The sequence below is a fragment of the Corvus brachyrhynchos genome, unplaced genomic scaffold (genome assembly GCF_000691975.1).
Source record: "Corvus brachyrhynchos isolate BGI_N302 unplaced genomic scaffold, ASM69197v1 scaffold61, whole genome shotgun sequence".
Classification (NCBI taxonomy): Eukaryota; Metazoa; Chordata; class Aves; order Passeriformes; family Corvidae; genus Corvus; species Corvus brachyrhynchos.
Genome location: NW_008236478.1, coordinates 7376648 through 7399017, shown reverse-complemented (window position 1 = coordinate 7399017; position 22370 = coordinate 7376648). Strand labels below are relative to the sequence as shown.

The 22370-nt window shown below is 41.1% G+C and overlaps 1 protein-coding gene across 1 annotated transcript in view; it reads right to left on the bottom strand.

Annotated features, from left to right (window-relative positions):
- Positions 1-22370, bottom strand: part of CUNH10orf76 (chromosome unknown C10orf76 homolog) — a 118886-nt gene that overhangs the window by 84044 nt on the left and 12472 nt on the right. The window contains exons 11-19 of the mRNA XM_008643836.2: positions 22340-22367; positions 21597-21672; positions 18904-18997; positions 13982-14083; positions 9418-9476; positions 8031-8096; positions 6878-6947; positions 5350-5410; positions 2658-2746 (exon numbers count right to left, since the gene is read on the bottom strand). Of these exons, the coding sequence (XP_008642058.1) occupies positions 2658-2746; positions 5350-5410; positions 6878-6947; positions 8031-8096; positions 9418-9476; positions 13982-14083; positions 18904-18997; positions 21597-21672; positions 22340-22367 (645 nt within the window). The remainder of the gene's footprint in view (positions 1-2657; positions 2747-5349; positions 5411-6877; positions 6948-8030; positions 8097-9417; positions 9477-13981; positions 14084-18903; positions 18998-21596; positions 21673-22339; positions 22368-22370) is intronic.

Here is a 22370-nt window from a genome sequence, read left to right as displayed (position 1 = left end):
CAAAGTGCTGCTGGCCTTCCATGCTGAAGACAAAGCATCCACAACGGAAGAGCATCAATCCATCAGATGACACACAAGTGGCTTTCCTTAATTAGAGATTAGCTAACATTAGAATTGGCAAGTGAACAGAAGGCTCTATACACTGCTACTGCTTCCACCTACAACCTTTATCTCAGTACCTCCGCACCCTATACTGACTACCTACCCCACAGTATTCTCTTTGTCTTCTTCTCCCACTCAATTTTCTGCCTGAAAAAACTCTCCTCCTTTTACGTGCCAGGTAGAACTCTCTCCCTTTCTTTCAATATATCCTTACACAAATTCCCTCCAGCTTCTTTGTTCCGCTCAGCTCTGTTGGGGGGCCTCCATTCCTATTATCCACGCTGCACCACAGGGGCATTGCTTCAGTCATCATACACTTTGTCATTCTAGAAGACAAGTGTGGGCTTGAAGACCTTCTGTAGAGCACACCTGATGGGACAACCTGATATCTCAGACGTTACAGTGAATAGCTGCTCCCTTTTAGCTGTTCCTCCAGCAGTGATAACTGATTATTCAATCCAAAATAAAAGCCTGATGGTCATATGAGAGACAGAAATTAATTCAGAAGTCTTGTGCTCCGGTTTGGAATTGTCTGTCACATAGAACAAAACCAGAGAAAGAGACATTCTTTCACATCAAAGGCAGCAGCATTCTGGGTAATCAAGAGCAACCTTGACAGGGTAAGAGTTAAGTATGAAATAGATCTCAAGACAGGGCTGGCAATTAGCATTTATTCTGCAACATATATAGCATTCTAGAAGCATGTCTGGGGCAGCCAGGACCTGCCCTTCTACAGGTGTGTGTACCACTTCACCCAGGGCCTTCCAGCCTGTATAAACCACTCAGCAGTTACCAAAGAACTCTGTTTACCTCAACATCCTATAAAAAAAATTTTTTTGCAACTTTCTATGGTAGTTTACTCCCACGAGAGGATCTCCTTAAACACACAGAAATCTATAGTGAGCATGGAGCTCTGCAGCTACATCAGGTGTGCAGACATTCCAGTTCCTTCATAGAAACCTGACCAATCCAAGTGGTTTTATGTTACTGCTTTGCTTTCAAAGCATGTGCGGTACTTAACACTTCTGAGGCACTTGATGTTTCCAAAGCTCTATATAAACACCAGTTAATTAGAGACTGCTAACAAGAATATCCCAAGATGCTGAATCTCAGTGTGTCCAAGGATTTCTGTTTTTTCCCCTCCCCTAAAACAGGGAAAGTTAAGGATTGAAAAATGCCTAAGAGTGTGCTCCCTGAACTGTGGAACAATACTTTCAAGCAAAAGGTGCTACATTTCAAACTTCCATTCTGCCAGTGTGTAGAAAAGACCCATGCCAGCCTGGCCAAATAGAAATGGCTCTGGTTCACTGTAACTGCTGAGAAGATATCACACACATTGTCAGATGCAATTTCCATTCACAACAGACATCCACAATGTACACACTCATCTCTTGAGCTGGCACTACACTGCAGCCATGCCTCTAGGGGCTCTGTTCTGAGGAAAACAACTGAAAAGGAACTGCTAATCCCTTAATTAGCGGCATCGCTTCACCTTCTGCAGGAATAATTTAGAAAGTCTGAATGGGCCACATGTCACACAAGGCGAAAAGTAAGTAACTGAAAATGACTCGGGTTGTTGGTTCATTTCTCTGTACCTGCATCTCAGCTGGGCAAGGCTACTGAAGGGAAGTACTCAGTGTCAATTGAGAAAAGCTTCACAAACCACTCATAACTGCCTCTTTCAAAAGCCGCCCTCTCTCAAATTTTTAAAGGGAGTTGCATTACACCAGGCAAGTCACTGATGCTAGGTCTCAAGCACAGCTCCAGGAATACACAGGTAAGGCCATGTTGCCTTGAATTTTCATAAAGCACTTGTTTAAGCCACAACAGCAAGGGGATTAACTGTACTTTCCTGGCTGAGCTACTTGATTGCTTGCTAGGTAAGAACTGAAGCACATACCATATCCACCAAAGACGCCTGTTAGGTCTCATCATCCATTCTCCTACTCCCTTCCTCAGACCTCCCACGCAATGAACTGCATCATATAAGAGTCCTACAAAGCTGTCCACTAGATTATGTCAAACCCCACAATATTTATTTATCTATCTTTGGATGCAAGTGGCATGAACCAGACTATCTACCATCAACTCAAAGGTCAGAGTTAAAAGCCTCTCTTCCCTCACACTGACATTTCAAGGCTGCTTTCTTCAGGAGCAGCACAACTATTCTAAGTGTGAGCATCTGCTACAGTAATAGGAAAAGCAAGGTCCCTCTCCTTTACCTAAGAGCCTATCTCCTTTCTACTCACAAATATGTGAGAGAGAAACACTATTCCATAAAACATGACTCCATTTTCTCCAATCAGGTAAAGAGGGACTCAGGTAATGGAACAGAAAAACAAAGACATTTGGATACCATGGTGAGCATGGACAGACAAGAAAGTAAATTAGCTACCATTATGATAATGAAATGGCTTTCTGAAGGAGGCAGCTTGCATGTAGCAACTAAGAAGCAACATAATGATGCTTTAACAGAACTGCTGCTTGCTTTTTAACCCTGTAGCAATGGAACAAGCTATTTTTCCTATTTGACTGTCTCTGCAGAGGCCAAGTACCTGACCAGAGCTCCCTCCAAGTGTAATGAAGCCTCACTCTGCATTTCTTCTGGTAGCACAGCAGCTTGTGCACAATCTGAATGCACCGTCTGGAAAAGAGAGGGAAAAGGATTAATGACATTGCATCTTCCTGCAATTCTACATCAAGCCTGGAAATATCTCTGAAATCAGCAGCAGGGAAATAAACAAACTCAAAGACTATCAGAGGAGGATGGGAGTTGTGGCTTTGGCCTCCTAAGAGGAACCAACGCTCACAAAAAAGGAATCTGACAAAATGAAAGAAAGGGGCCTGTATGCCAGTTTAAGCTCAACAGGATTAGACTGACCACAAATGCATGTTTGCTGTTTAATAAATACTTTTCACTCTTTGCTACTTTTACCTAAGGGCCTCAAACTATAAAATGAGTTACTTAACTTGCAGGCTCCATATATGTGAGACTGCACATTATTGTAAAATTGGGACACAATGGAGGTTCTCAGTTTCTCTGTGCCCAGTGACGAGGCTAAAGGAAATGAGGGTGTCAAAAAAACTACAGGATTTTTACTGACTGAGGTGTGTGGTTTAATTACATTCATATATATATATATTTCTATCAAATTTTCCAGTCCCCTCCTACTTAAAATAATTTAAGTATAAGCTTTGGAATGATCATGCAATACACATAACAAGCTCTAGAATCCCCCAACATACAGGCAATGCACTTGTAAAGTCTCCAAATCCTGGAGGTCTCTATAGCATCTAGTGTTCATTCAAACTCTTAGGTGCACAAACATTCTTCACACATAACATCCAAACTAAAAATATAATACAATGAGTAAATTCTCTAACACTATCATTAAGGACAAGCCAAAAAATACATACAAATTTGAATGTGTTAGGCCAAGCTATTTTTAGCTATTGCCACGTAGAAAAAATAGAAGGAACATTACAAAAAGGAAAAATACCTTTTTCTCCAATCCCTATTTCTCAAAGCCACATTATCTCATTAAAATCCACATCCTTCTGAAAAGACACTCATGAAAGACACTGCACATCAGATAAACATGGAGAAATCAAATTCTAAAACTTTGCATGGAATTTATTCAAAATGAGGCGAAAAGTTCAAGACAAGGCTTTAAAAATAAGGCTATGGCAAAAAAATATGCAGAAGGTATACATTATTCTTTTCAGACCTGTAGATAATCCCAAAAATACCACAATAAGGTAGGAACTAAAACTAACTTTGAATAAAGGTAAAACTATTTATAATTGCTGAGCATGACATTAAGTGCTATATTTCAAATTGGATTCTCATAAATTCAACCAAGAAAAGGAAGCAAACCAGCTAGGATAGACAGCTGTCTTCAAACCAGGAACAGCAATCTCTCTGGGGAGAAACCTCTTATTTCTGATGTTACTGGTACTGGACAATGCCCAGCATCTTTTCACTTCTGTATCTGCTTGGCTGTAAGTCAAGTTATGAAATTATCCATCCTGGTCAGGTGTCTCTGGTTTTTAAAAGTTTCGTGCTGAGGATTCATAATACACATACCGGATAAAAAGTACCCTTAGTCTAAGCAACCTGGATTTCTCTTTTAAATATTAATATGCCCAGCCTTGAGCAGCAGCTTCATATTGTCACCTTTTAAATGTACTGCAGAGAAGTGTGACACCACTTGTGCATTCAGAACATCCACTTGGTCTGCAATAACTGCGTCTGCTATGGGATGGTTTCAGACAGGAGTACAGTGAAAGGACTGCACAAACACGCCAAAATGAATGGATACAAATGCCCACTGATGGCTGCTACTGCTCATTAATTTTAGTGTTATGGGGTTTCTAGATGTGATGTTGCTTTTGAGTCCAAGCATTTCACACCTTTCTTGTGAAATTCAGGAGCATTATACCCATCTACAAATAGTTCTGCAATTGTCATTTAAAAAAACCATTTCTCACAAACTCAATTGAACTGCACAACCCTTGAAAAGGCACTGTAATTGCAAGGTTATTTGGGCAAAATCAGAACATGCTGAAAAGTTACCTTAAGGGAAAACATGCTATGTGTCTTTATCTTTCCTACAGAATATAGTGCTGTTCACGCCTTGGGGAAATTCAGCACTGTACAAACAGTCACAGCAAAGCCAACAAACTGTCTAAATCCTCCTTCTGCCCTCCAGGCTAAAGCAGTACAAAGCACTGGAGAGGCCCCTGTGGGACACATGGAGTGCTCATGAGTAGCTCTGTTCACTTCTCTCCTTTTGCCCATTGCTAAGTTTTACCCCGTGCTGCCTAGCAGGCTATTTCAGGCTTAAACCTCCCTCCCTCCCTCCCCACACTGCCTTCCAGGACTCATGTCAGTCATCTTTGCTTTTTCAAAACTGCCTTTTCCGTTTCTAGACCAAGATTCATCTTCTGGGAAGTGGGGATTGTTGCAATGACTCTCTGTTATGAAACTTCTTTTAGACTGAAAAGCTTTGTGTTAGATCAAGTAGATTAGGAAAACAGTCTGAAATTGAATTGCTTTCAATTTTCTGGCACACAGAGGATTTTTGAAGTAGAAAAAGTTACTGGAAGAGTTCATGAAAAGCAATTCATCCTGCTTCCCACCAGCCACAAAGTGTTATTTCAGCCAGAAGATTGCTGTATGAACAGGATTCCACCTGAATTCAAACTTCAAATGAAATCACAATGAGTTACCCCACAGACACTTACACATAGAGGTCCATAGGAAATTCTTTCATCATGTGTGTTACAATGAATTCCACCATCAAATCTGACAGAAAAGAAAACGATAAAGTAAGTGTTGAGCTGGCTACTGTTAACTTCTAGTAGACTACAAGGAAGTCAAACTGCCCCACCTACCTATCTCTACCAGACAATAGTCCTGCTTAGATGAAAGGGATTTCACTTTTTTGTTTGTTTGTTCTAAAGAACATTAGAAATTTGCTAGAATTAGAAAAGAAACTACTGGAAACTGAGGGTACATACTGTAATTTGCTTTGAGGCACTGCTTCCCCATATGGTTTCCCCCACTATAGTCAAATAAAGACCATACACCATGAATTCTGATGTCTAGAATTGCTCTCATATTTCAAGCCCTGTCACTAATGGAGAATTCCATTAAGAAGCACATTTTAGGAAATTACTCTTACCAGAAACAATGCACAACCTAGATGTTACTTAAAGAGACATTGTAAATAACACCTATTTTTTCTAAAACAAATTCTGAAGCAAGCAAAGCTAGTTTGATCTCAACATAGGCTAAGCTTCAGCTCAAAACTAATTCGGGGGAAAAAAAAAAGAGAATGTGTCTAACATTTCAGGGCTTCCAGGGTGAAGATAAGAGGCAAAGAGTATAGAAATACAATTGAGAGAAGCTAATAAATGACAATTGAATGTGTGTGGGGGTGTGTTCAACTCAACTTCAGCATGAAATGCTTATACCAAGCCAGTGGTAACAATCGTGAGCTGTAAGCTCCTAAGGCAGTAACAGCCCAGCAGAGTGACTCAAAGTGACTAAAAACAGTGTAGATGAAGAGTGTATGAAATCTGATAGCTCTAGAAAGATTCTTCGTGCAGCTGTTGTGTCTTGGCTTCAACAATCACTTTTGGAAATGTTAAAGTCTAAGACTTCAACACCATCAGGCTGAACAGCCAGGCTCCATCCATTTCTGAACCCATATACGCTTTTGGCCTCCACAGTAATGAGAGTCACAACTTAATCATGTGCTGCATGAAAAGCTTTCAACTACGCCTCCATATCCCCAGGCAAAACCAATCCTAGCTACTAACCAACATTCCTGTTGGTTTTTTGCTCAGAAAAGGCTTGCTCAATGCCCAGCAAACACGCTCATAAATATGTGTACCTTCCACAGGTTTGCCATCATCGTATCATCTACAAAGTACTTGTCGCTGTTACCACACTCACCTAAACACTGACTTTATTAATCAACTGCCCTCCCTCTTGTTAATAACTCAGGTCAAATGGGCCAAGCAGCTTCTGCAAAACTTTCTGTAAATGTATATAGGATTTCTTGCTACAGAGCTGCACTCTTGGATTTGTCTGCGAGGTAGCCATGTACAAAGATAGGCATGGATTGCTGTAAACATCTTTAGTATGTAAATGTCCTTCTTTTAAGTCCATCCACTGCTCCATTTAATCCTCAAATCCCATATTTCTATTGCTCAACAAGAGATGCTTCAGGAGCCACAAGCACACACGTGCTCTGACAACACTCACCGAGCACCGCACACACCAGCGGGCGACAGGGCAGGTTCTTGTCTGCTGCTTTCTTCCGATGTCTCATTGGCTTCAAAGACACAAAGATGAAAAGAAGTCAGCAGAAGCCTGAAGTGACAGTCTGTGTATTATTGTATTTTTCAAGCAAATAGTACCATCAGTGGAGGCTTCCCTCTGTCTTTTTCTCCAGCTGCTGTCTTACACATATTAACCCTAAAGGACATGGCTGGAGCAAAACTGTGCCTGCTTTCCAGCAGGCTAATACTGGGGATTTGTTTCTCTAGCTATGTAGCTGGAGGGCACTGTTCTACTGAGGGGAGGGACCCCAAGACAAAAACAAATCACACAGCAATTCCTTCCCCTTGCTTAACATACTGATTTGTTTCTGACCCAGAAGTCTGACTGGCGCTCTTAACAGTGTGTGCAGTAGTCAATGTCTTTGGTGTTCATTGTAACAGACCAGAAAGGCTAACTGGACAGCAAATTTGTTGCTAAGTGGTAATGACTAGTATTCTTGGAGTGTGGTCTCCATCAAGTAAGATGTTTCTTTCTTTCTTGAACAGTAACACTTTCAAATGCTGCTTTGCTGTCAGATGAGGTGGAACTTGCCAGCACCACAAAGACAGAATCCATCAAGTAAGGATAACCATTCAAGTTACTTGTAACTACAGAGATTCATGAGCTAGGTAAGCACACTTCCTCCACACGAAAAAGCTCTGGAAAAAATCCTTTCCTCCCTGAAGGTGAATTACTCCACCCCGAATGAAGGGTAAGCCAATAAGAGCACTCAGTGTAACTCCAGCTGGCTATTATATATCACATGAGGGCTAATGCTTGCTAAAGATTAAGGCAGAACATTCTCTTTACCACTGATTTCCTCAGAGACCTCATAATACACAGCTCCTTGCCAGCTACACAGGCCTCTGAATTCACTGACAGGCCAAACAGCTCTTTGTTCTTTGAAGAAGGGAGACATTCTGAGAGCAATTTCAAAATCATTCCCCAGCTACTGCATTTCTGACACTATTTCCACATGCCTTAGCAACCTAGGTTAGATATCTGTGACACAATTTTCAACATACACTTTTCATACATACTCAAATCCTCTGTGTTTGCATCCTAAAGAGAAAACAATCTGGAAGAAAAGACTCACCATTCTGTGTAAGTTTACACGAAAATTCATGTTGTCATCATGAAGAAAAGCATTAGCATATTGATCCTATTGAAAAGGGCAAGAAAAGGGAGGAGATATGAAAAGCCCAACACCCTACAGTTGCCTTTCAAATCACACATGTTTCAGTGTAAAACTCCCAAGATACAGCCATAAAGTTAAAAAGCTGTCTGTCCATTTCCTCTTCTCCCATCCATGTTCCCAGTCACACAAAAGCAAACCCCTCCTGATCCCACTTCCACTTTAGGAAATTGCTAACAAAACAAGCAGTAGTTCTTTCTCCCCCTTTGCTCATTTAAACTCTGGACTGCACACACCATTGTGTCACAAATTTAACAAGTGCTCCAGGTGCATAACACATGAGGAGGTTCTCCAGCACACCAGTTCTGCGACTGTGTGGATAAAGGTTTAAATTGGCATTTTGATGCCAGAAGCTACTGCAGTACTAGCAGATAGGTTTATGAGCTGTTCCACCCCTCAGGCAAATCTCATTCCAAGACCACCTCTAAATTAAAGAGGCTTCTCCAGATAATGCACAGCCAGAATAGGTAATAAATATACTCTCTCTTTAATACCAGAACCAACGAATGCCCTTGTTATGCAGAAACAGAATTTCTTATCTTGTGTTATCTATGCATCCACCAGAAGAACAAGTACCAAAGCCATTTAATTAGAAAAATTTGAAATGTAGATGATTAGTTTTCAGGCTGCACCCTGAAGAAACATCATTCCAGAATCCATACATGGCTATCAACCTCGCTACTTTTTATTCTTTAAGAATGAAAGGTCTTGCAAGCAAGCAAAATGTAAATACCACACAAACACTACCACCATTCAGGACATCAGTCAGCCATTAGAACATACTCCCCATGAGACAGGGCCACATTCAGCCAGGACTGCTGACATAGCTCTGTGATGCTGCTTTCTTATCCTACTACCACATTTGCTAATTGTCTTGCTTGTAGGGACCTAAAAATATGTGACTCACTTTCAGACTTGTAACCTTCTTTGGCAGAAGGGATATGGCACACCCCATGTTTACTATGAACAGCACAGAGCTGAAAGCCATTAGCACATTACTCATCTAAAAGCCACACCACAAGGTCACTTAACAGCTAAGAGAGAAAAGGCTTAGGTTCAGTCTTTTTTCTTTTCATCCCCAGGAGCTGGCTAACTCAAATAAGATCATCCAATTTTCAAGCTTCAAGTCAACTTAACAGTACTGCATCAAGTATATTAGCAAACATTAAGTGACTGAGGACCTCACCACTCAGTACCCCTGTGGATATTCAGCTCCTGCTCCACAGGAGGCAGGGGGTAGAGCCCTGTAACACACCATCTGCTGGGCAGCTTCACACGAGAAACCTACCTCTGCTATGCATGTCAGGATAATGAGGCACAGCTTGCCACTGTGCAGCCGGTGCTCATCTGCAAAGGAGAAAAAACAAGTCCTCCGTGAGCCACGCAAGCCTAGCAAGGCTGAAGAGCAAGACAGCTGTTGCAGCAAAACAAAAGTCCAGCTTGAAGATTCTTCACAGTCCTACTTCCTCCATGATAGCTAATAGTTTACTCTAATTAAGTACTCGTCTTCCAACCTAGCCACTAAATCCCACCCACTTGTCACCACTCTGCACCAACAGCAAAGGTTCGGATTTGAACTTCCAACAGCGCTGTAACTATCCACTGGGCTTCTGTCTCATTCAGTTTTACTTCCACAGATATTCTAAATACTGTCTGTCACAGCAGAGACACACTGTTCCCTCTCTTAGACAAGGTGGAAAGCAAAACATCACCTTTGCTGTAGGTTATGAAACAAGCAGCAAAGCTTTCACAGAGATGCAGCACTGTGTAGCAGAACAACTGCTGACATTACGCTCCAAGTTCCAAGTTTTAACCCCAATACTAAGAGACACGACCTACTTCACTCTGTGCAAAACCATGAAAGAAGGGAGTCTGCAAAGACTTAGCATTTTAAGCCAAGAGTTCCACCCTGATCATGTTCCCCAACTTCTTATTCATCTCACAACTTCAAACAGCTTTTGCCCTGAAAGATAGCTGGAGCAAAACAGAGGGACTAAGGCAGAAGAATGCAATTTTTATTTGGATTATTTAAAATTCCTCTCAATTTTAACCTTGAATAAAAAAAAAACAAAAAACCCAAGATACATATAGTCATGGAGTAATGTAGGATGGAACAAATCTCTGGTTCAATCCTTGCTCAAAGCAGAGCCAGGTAAAATCAGGTTGTACAAGGCACTGTCCAATCAAGCACATTTAAAAACCTTTGTTCTACAAAACACCACACTTGGATCACACACCCCCAAACCCACAAAAACAAACCAACAAAGAACAACATACTGATAACTAAATTCTGAGGAGGCTTAACAGTGCACATTCCCAAGATTTCCAACAGCTCCTCTAAAGCACAGGACTACTAAACATGCCATCCCAGACACGTGCCTTAAGAGTCAAACTCAAAGGAGAGGGATATTTGAAACAGACACACTTTCATATACATCAGAAGACAGCATCAGCCAAATTCCTTCTTTGCAGGTGACTTTTATGAACACTTTGCTGGCTGGTGTGTATATGGTAATTATAAAAACAGATAGAATGGGCTTAGCTAGCTATTCTGTCTAGTTTGACACCTCTTGTTTTCTTTTCTTTGCTGCTCAGGGACAGATATTTACAAACAAGACGTGCCCTGAAGTGTGCTGATTTCATCTCGCAGCACTAAGTAAGATGAAGAGGAATTTTGGAATTAGAGAGTTAAAAGTCTCTCCTATCTCCTTACCTCAGCTAAAATGTCTAAGTGTGAAGTTTTATACTCCAGCAAGTGGGAGAAATGGGCTAGAATTACACTGATACACAAGAGGCTTGTTATTTTTATACTGTAAGGCCTCTCTGTTTATTTCTGTAGGTGCTGCTACCACCTCTCTCTCTGGGGATCGTGCTGGAAAGGCTCCTGTTTGACACCACGAACTCTGCCTTCTGCCAATGTGTTGTGAACATCAGACCATTTTCAGGAGCTATGGGGCAGCTATGCAAGCAGTTACTTGCACACACACTTCATACTTTCACAGCACCCTTCATTAAGACAACAAAGCAGACCACTTTCCACAGGGAGGTGTATCAGTATGAACCTGTTTCACAGATGGGAGAAAGTGACACAGAGGTTTTGCTTCTCCCAAGGCAGCTGCCTCTGACTGACACAAGAGAGGCTAACAAGAGAAGGATCTAGCAAACACAGTCTATTAAATTATACTCTCTGGGACAGGACCAAAACAACTGTCTAGTCCTGGATGTGGAACAAACCAGTTTCCCCTCTAAGTGCTCCCACCTGTCTCAAGACACATGGAGTAAATGAGAATTATTCATTCTTCACTATATTGGTGTCACATAGAATCACAGAATCGTTTAGGTTAGAAAAGACCTTTAACATCACGGAGTCCAATCATTAATCCAGCACTGCCAATCTCCCAGTAAACCATGTCCCTAATTGCCACATCTACTTGTCTTTCAAATACCTTCAGGGACTGTGACTCAAGAACTTCCCTGGGCAGTCTGTTCCATGCTTGATCTTGTAAGGAAAAAGAATTAGGCAGTGCTCCATCTATAATCAAAATATAAGGTCAGGAATACACCCACTAGAATTAGTAAGTACTGGTTTGGAAGGGACACTTTTTTTAAATGATCAATCAGTGGAGCTCACTGCTACAAAATTCTATGGTGGGAAGGATATTAGGTCTATCAGATGCACAAATTTCAAACCTTACACAAGCTAGAACCAAAGTAAAGAAAGAACGAAACATTAACTCCTGTCTCATAACACAATAAACTCATCTCTCACTGGCTTCTTTAGTAAGGAATCCCCTCTATCAGATTTCACTCTATCTGAAACTAATCCAGTGTGGCAGTTCCCAAGGCCCTTGCTTTTAGCTTTTTCCCCACTACAGTGACTAGTAAGTGCAGAAGTTAAATTGAAAAACATAAAATTGTTCCATCAGAGACTTGGATCAGCAAGACAGACCCTGAGAAAAGCAAATGAGAATTATTAGAGAGGTGGTAAGCCCTCTTCATGTGCACAATCTATTAAAATGACTGAGCCAAGATTGACGTTGTTTAGTTCAAAAGACAAAAGGAAGAGGAAACATGAAAGCAGACTTCAAATACATAAGGGATGACACAAAGAAAAAAGAAATAATCCATTCTCAATATCTATCTTGGAGAAGATAACTAGTAATTAATTTGAACCACAGCAAAGAATTGAGGAAGCACACAGTTTTCTCACAATAAGGATAGTTAAACCTGCAATGGATAGTCTGAAAATGGTGCTCCATTATCACAGTGTCTTCATCCAACCTGTCAGCAATACCTCTGAGAAAAGATACAGGTAAACCCGATTCTGCATTGGTTCCAAGGAGCTGTGGTTTAACCCCAGACAGCAACTAAATACCATGCAGCTGCTCACTCACTTGCAATGCTTCTCCTGTCTCCACAGTGGGGAGAAGAATTGGAAATAAATCATGTGGGTTGAGATAAGAACAATTTAATAACTGAAACCTCATCATCATAATCATGATAATCATAATGATCATCAGCAGAGTGAGAGAGGGTAACAGAACTGAAGAGAAACAAGTGATGCACAGTACAGTTCATGATACAATTGCTCGCTGCCTGCCGCCCATCCCATCCCCAAAGAGCAATGGTCCCCTTCTGGGTAACTCCCCCAGTTCACATACTGGGCATGACATTCTGTGGTGTGGAATATCCCTCTGGCCAGGTCAGGTCACCTATCCTGGCCATGCTCCTTCCCTGCTTTTTGTGCACCTCCTCGCTGGCAGAGCACCAGACACTGAAAAGCCCTTGACAAAGGGTTAGCAATACTTAGCCAGAGCCAAAATATCAGTGTGTTATCAACATCATTCTCATACGGAATCCAAAATCAAAGCACTCTACCAGATACTAAGAAGAAAATTAACTCTGTCCCAGCCAAAACCAGATAGGAGTGCACTAAACACTTTCATGTTTCTTTTGTTTCAAGCTTCTTTTGGTCCTAATTCCAATTATTACTTTTTCTTCAACTAGCTTGCTTACAGAACAAGAGCAAGACAGCCAAACACAATTTCATTGCAAGCTAGTAGGTAAAAGGAAACGGCCTGCTCTCATTCAATGCTAAGCATTCATGAAGTTCAGTAATTGATGTATCATAGCTCTGCAGATACCTTAATATTTCTGTTGTTATATCTAACTTAAGAGTGGAAGTCGGTAATAGGCTGAAATATGGTGCAAAGATCACTTGTTACGTTCACACTATGGTCCTGCCCATATAAACAATGGACAAAACAGCACCCTCGGGTACCCTGAGCAGGAGATTAAGCAGTATTTCAACTCCAGCAAGCTGAAATTAACCCCCACAGAACTACAGGAGAAACAAAAAGCACAACATGGAAAGATACTTCCTCAAGCAAATTACTGCCAGTGCAGTCTAAGTTACTGCTGTCCTATTTATAATTACAGAGCTGCCTGTTGAACCAAAGGAGAAAGGAAGTTATTTCCTTCTAATGCTGAGCTTTGCCCCCTGTGTCAGTTTCTAAATGTTCTTAAAAATAGTTCTCTGGTCTCAGACTTCCCCTCTCTGACAGTTGTGTATCAGATCTACTCATACCTTTGGCATATAGACAGGCTTGGTTATTAGGTATTATCATTTATTATTACATTCTTTCCATACCTGACATCTCTCCCGCCAGCATTAGGTCTCTCCTACTTTCGTAAGTCTTGTCTCACAATAAGAAATCACTTAATTTTTTCAAAAGGTGAAATCTTCAATCTTTTAAAGAGACTCCTCTTCTATTTCTGGAGTCATTAGGCATGTTCTTGTGCCCTCCCTTCTGACAGAAACACTGTTTGCTGCATCCACAGAATTCACTTACCTTTTGTGTCCTGCATCACAATTGAGCTGTACTTCAAGAAGGTTATCAGCAGGTTGCTAGTTTGCACATCAGCATCCAAAGGCAGCTCTGCAGAGCTTATAACTGGAACAAAGCAGATAAGACACATTTATCCCATACGAATACAAGAAATAATTACACAGAGAACTAAGACAGAGACTCAGAGGTCTAGGGTAGGATCAGCCTACTTGCAGGGGCACCTGACCTCCTCCTCCATGGCCACCCAGGAAAAATTTTGTTATGAGGACTGGTACCACTCCCTCAGAGACCATTTCTCCTGCTCTAAGCACAGGCTGTGGTACCCTGCAAAGTGATATCCCTTTTCTGTCCTGCCCCTGCTCCTCCTCCCAGGGAGATGAGCCCACTGTTTTAGCACTCATCAACATTCCCAACCTAGGGAGCTCTGGATATCTGCACTGACATCCAATTAATTCTTACAAGCAACACAGATAACATTCACACCATTCTCAATTTGAAAAGAGACATGCCAAGCAAAGGACCTTCTCTGTTTCAGCAATTTTGAAATTTTAGTTCCAAAAGGTCCGTGTCAATTCCATTCTTCCCTTCCAACAACAGTCTCTCTTGCAAAAGCAACAAGACATAATGTAACAATTATTGCGTGACCGAAGTGATAGAAAAGGAAGGCAGAAACAGAAGCTTTATAAAAATCAAGAAGCAAAAAACAGCTTGTGCTAGATACATCACAACCCAGCAGGGAGCAGAAATGTACTTTCCATACCCACAGCACTTCATTGGCATTTCTCTAGGACACCAGCTGTACTTTTGACACCTTAACAGTGGACATCATCTGCCTTAGACTTTACAAGAAGCTATCTCATTTCCTCAGCTAATTACACAACGTACCTCCTCGCTCATTCCCCCACTCCCCATGCACCATCTGAAGCACTGAGTTTATGAGCTGTCAAGCCTCTATCATGTGACTGAGCCACATTTTTACTGATGACTGAGTCTGAGCTGTCCTAAAGGGCCATTCTCTGCCTTTCCATTTGGAAAGCTTTACAAGAAATACTGAAAGGGAGGAGAAAGATCAGTGGGAAACATCCGTCATGCATTTACCTGCAGATCCTGCCAGGTAAGTCTGATACCATTTAAGATAAAGTAGCTCAGACAAAAAAATCCCCAGGCTGATGGAGTTTAGCCTAGGAACACTTCAGTAAAGCACTTAATACAGTTATGTATAAAAAAATTAAAAGTGAAGGAAATAGGTGGGAACCCATGAAGAAATTTAATGTACATCAAAGATCTGGCAAACAAGATACAATTGGAGAAATTACTGGTCTGAGAAAAAATTACTGCTTGGATTCTGTAGGCATCAGTTCTCTTTTTTTCTGTATGACCTGGACATAAGAAACAGCTGCTTGCTAACAAACCTGCTAATGGCAGAAAGTTGGGATATATAAACACAGAGGAGTATCAGGCTGCACACAAAGAACGGGATAAAAACAAGGACAGATAATAAATACAAGGTAAAATTAAACAATGCAAGCCATAGGGTCAGGAATTCGGGGATTTATTTCCATGGCAAGATGAGAGCTCATCAGCTGCAAACAAAATACCATGATCAGATCACGAGATGACAAGCTACCAACATGAAGGGCTCAAGAGTGCAGTTCTACAACACACATCCAGAAATGCGCTTCCAGCAGAGACACAAACACTGTAATGCCCTACAGAAGGTCTTGTCTCAAAGGTCTTGAGGCCTTGTCTCAAACACTGTGTATAATTATGCAGAAGCCATGCTCAAAGAGGATGAACTTAAACTTGAACAAGTTTAAAGACAGGCTAATGTGTTGATCAGAAGAAGAGAGTACCTTTCTTGTGAGACAGCAAAACACACAGGTGAGTAAACCAACAGGTGAAAAAGAGCCATCTTTGTTTCAAGGGAGGGTTAACATGATAAATGGGTATGAATTGACAAGAAATGCAGGTTGCAAAGTTGAGTATTTCTAACCAAGGAACGAGATGCTGAAACTGCCCCCCAACAGAAATTACTGGGAAACAAATTTAAAAGATTTAGTCAGAGCTTGATAAACTCAAGGGATTCTGTGATGATATGCCTGCAAACACAGGGCACTAAGCTCAGGAGTCAAGGAGATCTTTTCCATCTCTATGCAACTGTCCTGACATGACAATAACATGACTGTTTTGGCTGCCTAGGGGGTCAAACTCACAAGTTCTCACATTCAGGAGATCATAGATGGCTTCAATTACAATTGACCAAAGTCTCTCTCCTCTCATGCTATAAACAGAGCCTAAGACAGGGCTCCCTTTGCACTGGAAACAGATCTGCAGACCACTAGTACACACATCTTAAGTATTACATCATCTCTTTTCTGTCTATCCTCAGGAATGCTCAAGGCTTTTCTCACTGCTGAGGAAAGAAAAACTAATTTATCATGAGATTGGACCTTGTAAGAAGTGAGGAATTACATCTGATTGTTGGATGACTAGGTTGGGGACTCTGAAGGGAAGTAATTTGATCCTGTACACAACCGTATTTTGGTTCAGAGGAAAGTGTGCTTTAATATAAAATGCCTTTCACAATTCAAGGCTTGTAGCTCAACCCTGTAATGAGGCAAGTAAGGCTTCAACTAGGGCAAGGGCAGGCACAGAGGGATGAAGGAGACAAGCCAACAGTAAAATGCAGGATTCTTTAAACCATGCACCGAGAGGCCCAGAGTACAGCAGAGGTTCCCATAGAACTCAGGATTATACAATCACCTTCAATACAAAACTGTAGCCCTTGGAAACAACAGGTCAAACAGATCAATGTAACTTCACTGTTCGAATCACATAAAAAATCATAATGGGGCTTTTAGCTTACAAAGGTTGCATGGCCCCAAGAGTGAGCTGGCTTAGGTCATTCAGTCTTGAAGACCTGGGGCGCCTGATGTTGCTAATGTGCCAGGTCTGTTGGCAAAGTCTGTGCAATAAGACTGGAAGCTTTTTCACTCCCAATATTATGAATAGCTCAGAGACTCAGGTAAAAGTCTGAAAAATGTATTTATATCCCCAGTGGATCCTTCTTGAGCTGTTACAATGAACGTAGTGAATGAATATTTAACAACAGTAAGCAAACTGACATTTAGATAACTATGGTGACAGGCACACTTGATTTACATATTATGGATAAACAGTTTCTAGCAAAAGCCTCATTTCTGGAAAAAAAAAAAGAAAAAAAAAAGAAGAAATCACACTGAAGAACACATCGCTGCTTATCCTGGTTCATAATACAGACCCTTTTTTTAACACATATTTGGAAACTTTATGAGGTCTTAATTCACACTATAGGTTAACAGCCAGAGAAATTTCAAACCAGAATACGAACCCATTTTTTATCCCAGACAGCATAAAAGAGAAGCACCTGAAACTCACAGATGGATTTCTGCATGTTACTGTACCTCGAAAACAGTTCAACTACACATTTTTAAAATGCAGGAAAAAGAAAGCAATCTTCTCATTCCAAAGCCAAAAAGTCTCTTGCTAGCTGGCAGCCATGGGCAAATTTTACAGCTGAATTGAAAGACCTTAATAAACGAGGAAAATTCTGACATATCTTTAAAACAGCAGTACTCAAGCACCACCAAACTAAACCAAGCCAAGGACCACAAAAAAAAAAAAAAAAAATCACAGAGTAGGGATCAGCAAGGTGACAGCAGATAAAAATAAAGCAAGATTCCCAATGTAATTGCTGTACATTAAGATCAGATCCTCTTCTTAAATTTAGTAACCTTACAAGCCGCAAGAAGCCTCAAACTTCACAAGATCACTGCCTCTGCTGAAAGCAGGATGGAAGTTTTGTTTTGATTTTGTTTTGTCTTGTGGTAAATGAAAAAAGAAAAGAAAAAAAAAGTGCAAGCAAGCTGTAGGTGTAGGTAAGCACAAACTCTGTCAGTTGTATAATATGGTGTGGGGGCGGATACATTTGAAATGAACACATTGAACAGAAGCCCACAAAATGCCCATCCCTCCACATTTTATGCTATATGCACACAGAGACTTGAGACATAGGGGACTTTTTATCTGAAGCTTTTGTTATCCATGGCAACAAGATAGAATTCATCCATGAGGAGGATCATCCTTAACTAGGGTATCAAATGACCTGAATAGCTGATATAACTGAGTAAACCCAGGCTGCTTTTCCCCAGAAATATTTTCAAACTGTGCTCTATTCAAATTGACTCTGTTCCTTCATTAAACACTCCTCAGCTCAGATGCCATTAAAGTATGTGAAAACAGCCATTTCATTTCTTCTCTTAAACTAGGCTATATCTATCCATACCTTAAAATGAAAGGGTTTTATTTTAAATTATTTCAAAGCATATTTATGTGGACACATAACATTGCATTTAGAAGAAAATATCTCAGGGTAAGCAGTCCTTTACAAAGCCTATCAAAGAAAAGGCAAGAATAAGAGGGAGGAATACTTCCACACCCAGACTGAATTCAAATCCCAATTAATTCAAAGCTGAGGACAAGTACATTAACTACAAGCAGGAATCCACAGCGATTCTCTGTAAATCTGTTCCAATGACAAATAATCCCAAGCAAAGGACCTGACACTAGAAATATTCATAAGTAAAAGCTGACATAGAATAACTCATGGGCAGGGTGTACCTTCATGCAGATATTGGGGCAGTACTGCTTTCAGAAGGAATATTAGCATAATTTAATTGAGCAAAACACAAGGCAAAATAAAAATAAATTTGAGTCAAAGAATCTTGCTCATGTTCAGTAAGGCAAGCCACTCCAGGAAGAGACCACCAAGTTACATCTGCTCCAGACAGATCTTATTACTTGCAATCTTCAGAAAATAGTTTGCTGGTTATTTTACAGTTTTAAATTATTCTTCCTCAGGAAAATTAAGAAATTACATTTCTTACCATCTGAAGAAGGCGGAGTGGTTCCAAGTGGAGTGACAGGTGTTGTTGGAATTGGGCTTGTTGGTGTTGTCATCAGGCCCATTTCAGGATGGCTCTGAGAAAAAACACAAATTCACAGGTCAACTGCTTCCCCAGGCACTAGAAACACAGACCACTACTTGTACTGTTCCATGCTCTTGCACAACAGACGTGACTAAAGAAGTCTCAAGAAACTCCAGCCTCTCCTCCAAAGAGCCAGGCCATGGTTCCTGGCCTTGGATGTCTAACGATTAAACCATACATCAATTTCTCTATTCCACAAAACACAAAAATACATCAGAAAGTGGTGGCTCTCCCCAGCAGACAGAAAAAATGCCTTTCCCTAATGGAGAATGGGAGAAGGTTTGCAAAAGTCTACAATGTTAATAGCTTCTAATTCCCCCCAAAACAACCCAAGGATGTGCATTTGAAGTCTTCCTCCAAGATCCTTTCACTTCTCTTTCTAAGAGCAAATTCTCCTCACTCCTGCCCCCAATCTGTTCATATTCAAAGATGATGGCAATTTATTACTTTCCTGTCTCACTGTAAAGCCCAGGCACTGCAGGAAAACAGTGCATAACATAAATAATACTATCATTATCGATCCTCTCAGCTTCCATCAGCCAGTTACTCTCCCCATTTCATCTTGGCTAATAGTTGCCTGCCTAATTACTGCTCTGACTTCACTCTTTGCAAGCTCCCAGACCTATCCACACTGGTGAGAGCGTAGGCAATCTGCCATGCTATTTTTGAGTGTGGCTGCCAAGCGAGTGTCCATTTCATAGGGCAAGTTTTACATAAATGTATCATCTGCCTTAATATATCATCACAACTTCAAAATAAAAGAAAGATACAGAACTGCTGCTTTGATGTTAGTTCCACAGGATTTTTCACAAGTGGATATCCTCCACACTGCCTCTGAATACCTCACCTCACGAGCAACTATAAATGCATGTATTTTATGGGAAGCACAGACACACATACTACAACTCAAAGACAATTTACATCCCTATAGCTACCAACTTAAATTTAAAATACAATTTTTCACTGAAAGTCTTACATAAGCCAGGTTTCCTTCCATAGGTTTTGGGGGCTTACCTCCTTCCTCCAGAACAGTAAACCAGCAATTGAGAGACAAGAGTGCCACCCAGCAGCAAATCTGAGCACCCACAGCTGGTGGGTGGCACTCTTAACGCTCCAGATATCCACACAACTGAAGCCCTGCTCTTCCCATGGGCCACACAGCAGCAGGGAGCCATTCATGCAGCACCAAGCAATGGACACCAGCTTAGGCAAGAGCATTCATCAGCTTTTACGATGTTTTTTCAACATGACATGACCTACCTTGCCCTCTCTTAAATGAAGGATTACAGACAATCCACCCAAGAATATCAGTTCTCCAATTCAACCCACTGATCAGCGGCTGCTTCAACTATCACTTTCACAAATAACTAGTCTATCCTTTTATTTTTAAGAGCTTTTACTCTAGCTGATCTTTTTCTGCTCTGCTCTTTTCCCTCCCAAATGCCTCTCTTCCCTCAGCAATATCTTGACCACACAATGGCCTGAGTTGGTATTACACAGAACTGAAAGAGCAGAAATCTCTCAGAAGTGCTAGAAATTAATAACCTGGGAAAAGACAAGCAGGGAACCTCAGCAAATTAACCATCCATGAAACAGAAGCTTTCTTCAGAGGCTGTAGATCTGCTTATCAGACCTCTTCCATCACCACTACTATCAGGAGTTGACAAAGGTCTCCTCTGCCATGCCAAGTGTCTAGCCTGTGATGTATGGCTGCACTCTGAGGAACTGAATAAACTGGGGAAAGGTGTTAACCATTTTGCTGATGTTGTTCTTTTCACAGATTACAAGCAGTACCTACAAACCAAAATTAAAAACCTGAACCTGAAGGTTTTCCTAAACACATCAGGCTACCCTTTCAGCACAATCACTGGATCAGACAGGCTCATTATCTGCCTCCCAGCAGCAACTATCTCTGCAAACTCACATAGCATTTAGAAAAGCATCCAGAGATTTGTGATCAGAGCAGCCCACTGCCTCTCAGAAGGCTGTTTCTCCACCATAGAAAGCCCAAGGACAAGTGCTATGCTCCAACAACTAGTTCCCATGCCAAAGGGGCTGGGCTCTCCACAGAAGTCTGAACACAAAATAGCATTTGAAACAACAACTGTCCCATGTCAATTAGTCCCTAAGCGAAGAATACCCAAAACAGGCAATAACATGCAGTCCATGCACACCCATACAGGACAATTAATCCAATTTGGGAGCTGAATCAGCCTCTTTCTCTCAACCCTAACTTAACAAAACTGTGATTTGCTCTGAGAGCTACAGCAATCTGTTTGCTCACTCCTTCCTCCCCCTAAGTGGAGTATCAGTAGGGCACAGGAGGCACTCCATGTAGTCCTTTCCATTCACTGGCAAAAATGAATCACTCCAACATGAACTGTGACCTCAAAACTCTACTTATTTACTGTCAAGGCAGAAAGTATATCATAAAATTCTTCCCAGGCCCTAGCCAGCTTCTGATCGTTCATGCTGATCCTATGACAAATATACAACAGGAAAAAAAAAAGAAAACATCTTTTCACCAATGGCTCTCCGATTTCAAAGACATCCACTACAAAGAAATGGGGAAACATTCCACTGAAACTCACTTGTGCCAGAACTGTGATGAAATTCCGGTTTAAGTGAACAGCTTCATAGAGGGCCAGAAGGATGGCTTCATTTGTTCTGTGGGAAGGATACAGACAAAGCCACAGTTAGTGATCACAATACTAGGAGCCAAGTTTTCAGAAGCATAGTCTATCTGAAAAAAGAAAAATTTTTTTCAACTATGGAAAGCTCGGCCTCTGCAATCCAGTTGTTCTTCTAATTATTAGTAGTACTAATAATAATACAAGTAGTAGCAATCCATAAAAACAGCTATTTTTAGAGCTCAACTACAGTCTTTGTTGCCTTCCCACTGAAGGTGTCCCTAGTTGCTCAGTGTTTTCCATTTGAAGTCCTCTCTTTTAAGAGCAAAGGATCCTAAAGACACTAAAATCCCTCATATTTATCACTTGACCCCTGGATTTAGAAAATATTTTGGTGGGGGCCAGAGTGCATGAACCATCACTTACCACATGCTACCTCTGACACACCTATTATATGTTATAAATGCCTCGTAAAAACCACTGGAGGGTTTTTTTTTAATAGACTTCACTACAAGCTATTCAGCTGTGTCTCCTGCTGCTGCATCCTTCTCAGGGAAGGGCAAACCCACAGTTTGCAGGGGTGTGGTAGCATTTTAGTGACAGGAGAACCTGCTCCTCTAGTTTGCTTTGTGACATTCAACAGCTCCACGATGGAGCGGATCACACCGACCAGTTCACTGTGTAAATAACATCTGTGCACTTACTGGACAGAGATCTTCTCATCGGCATCTGCTA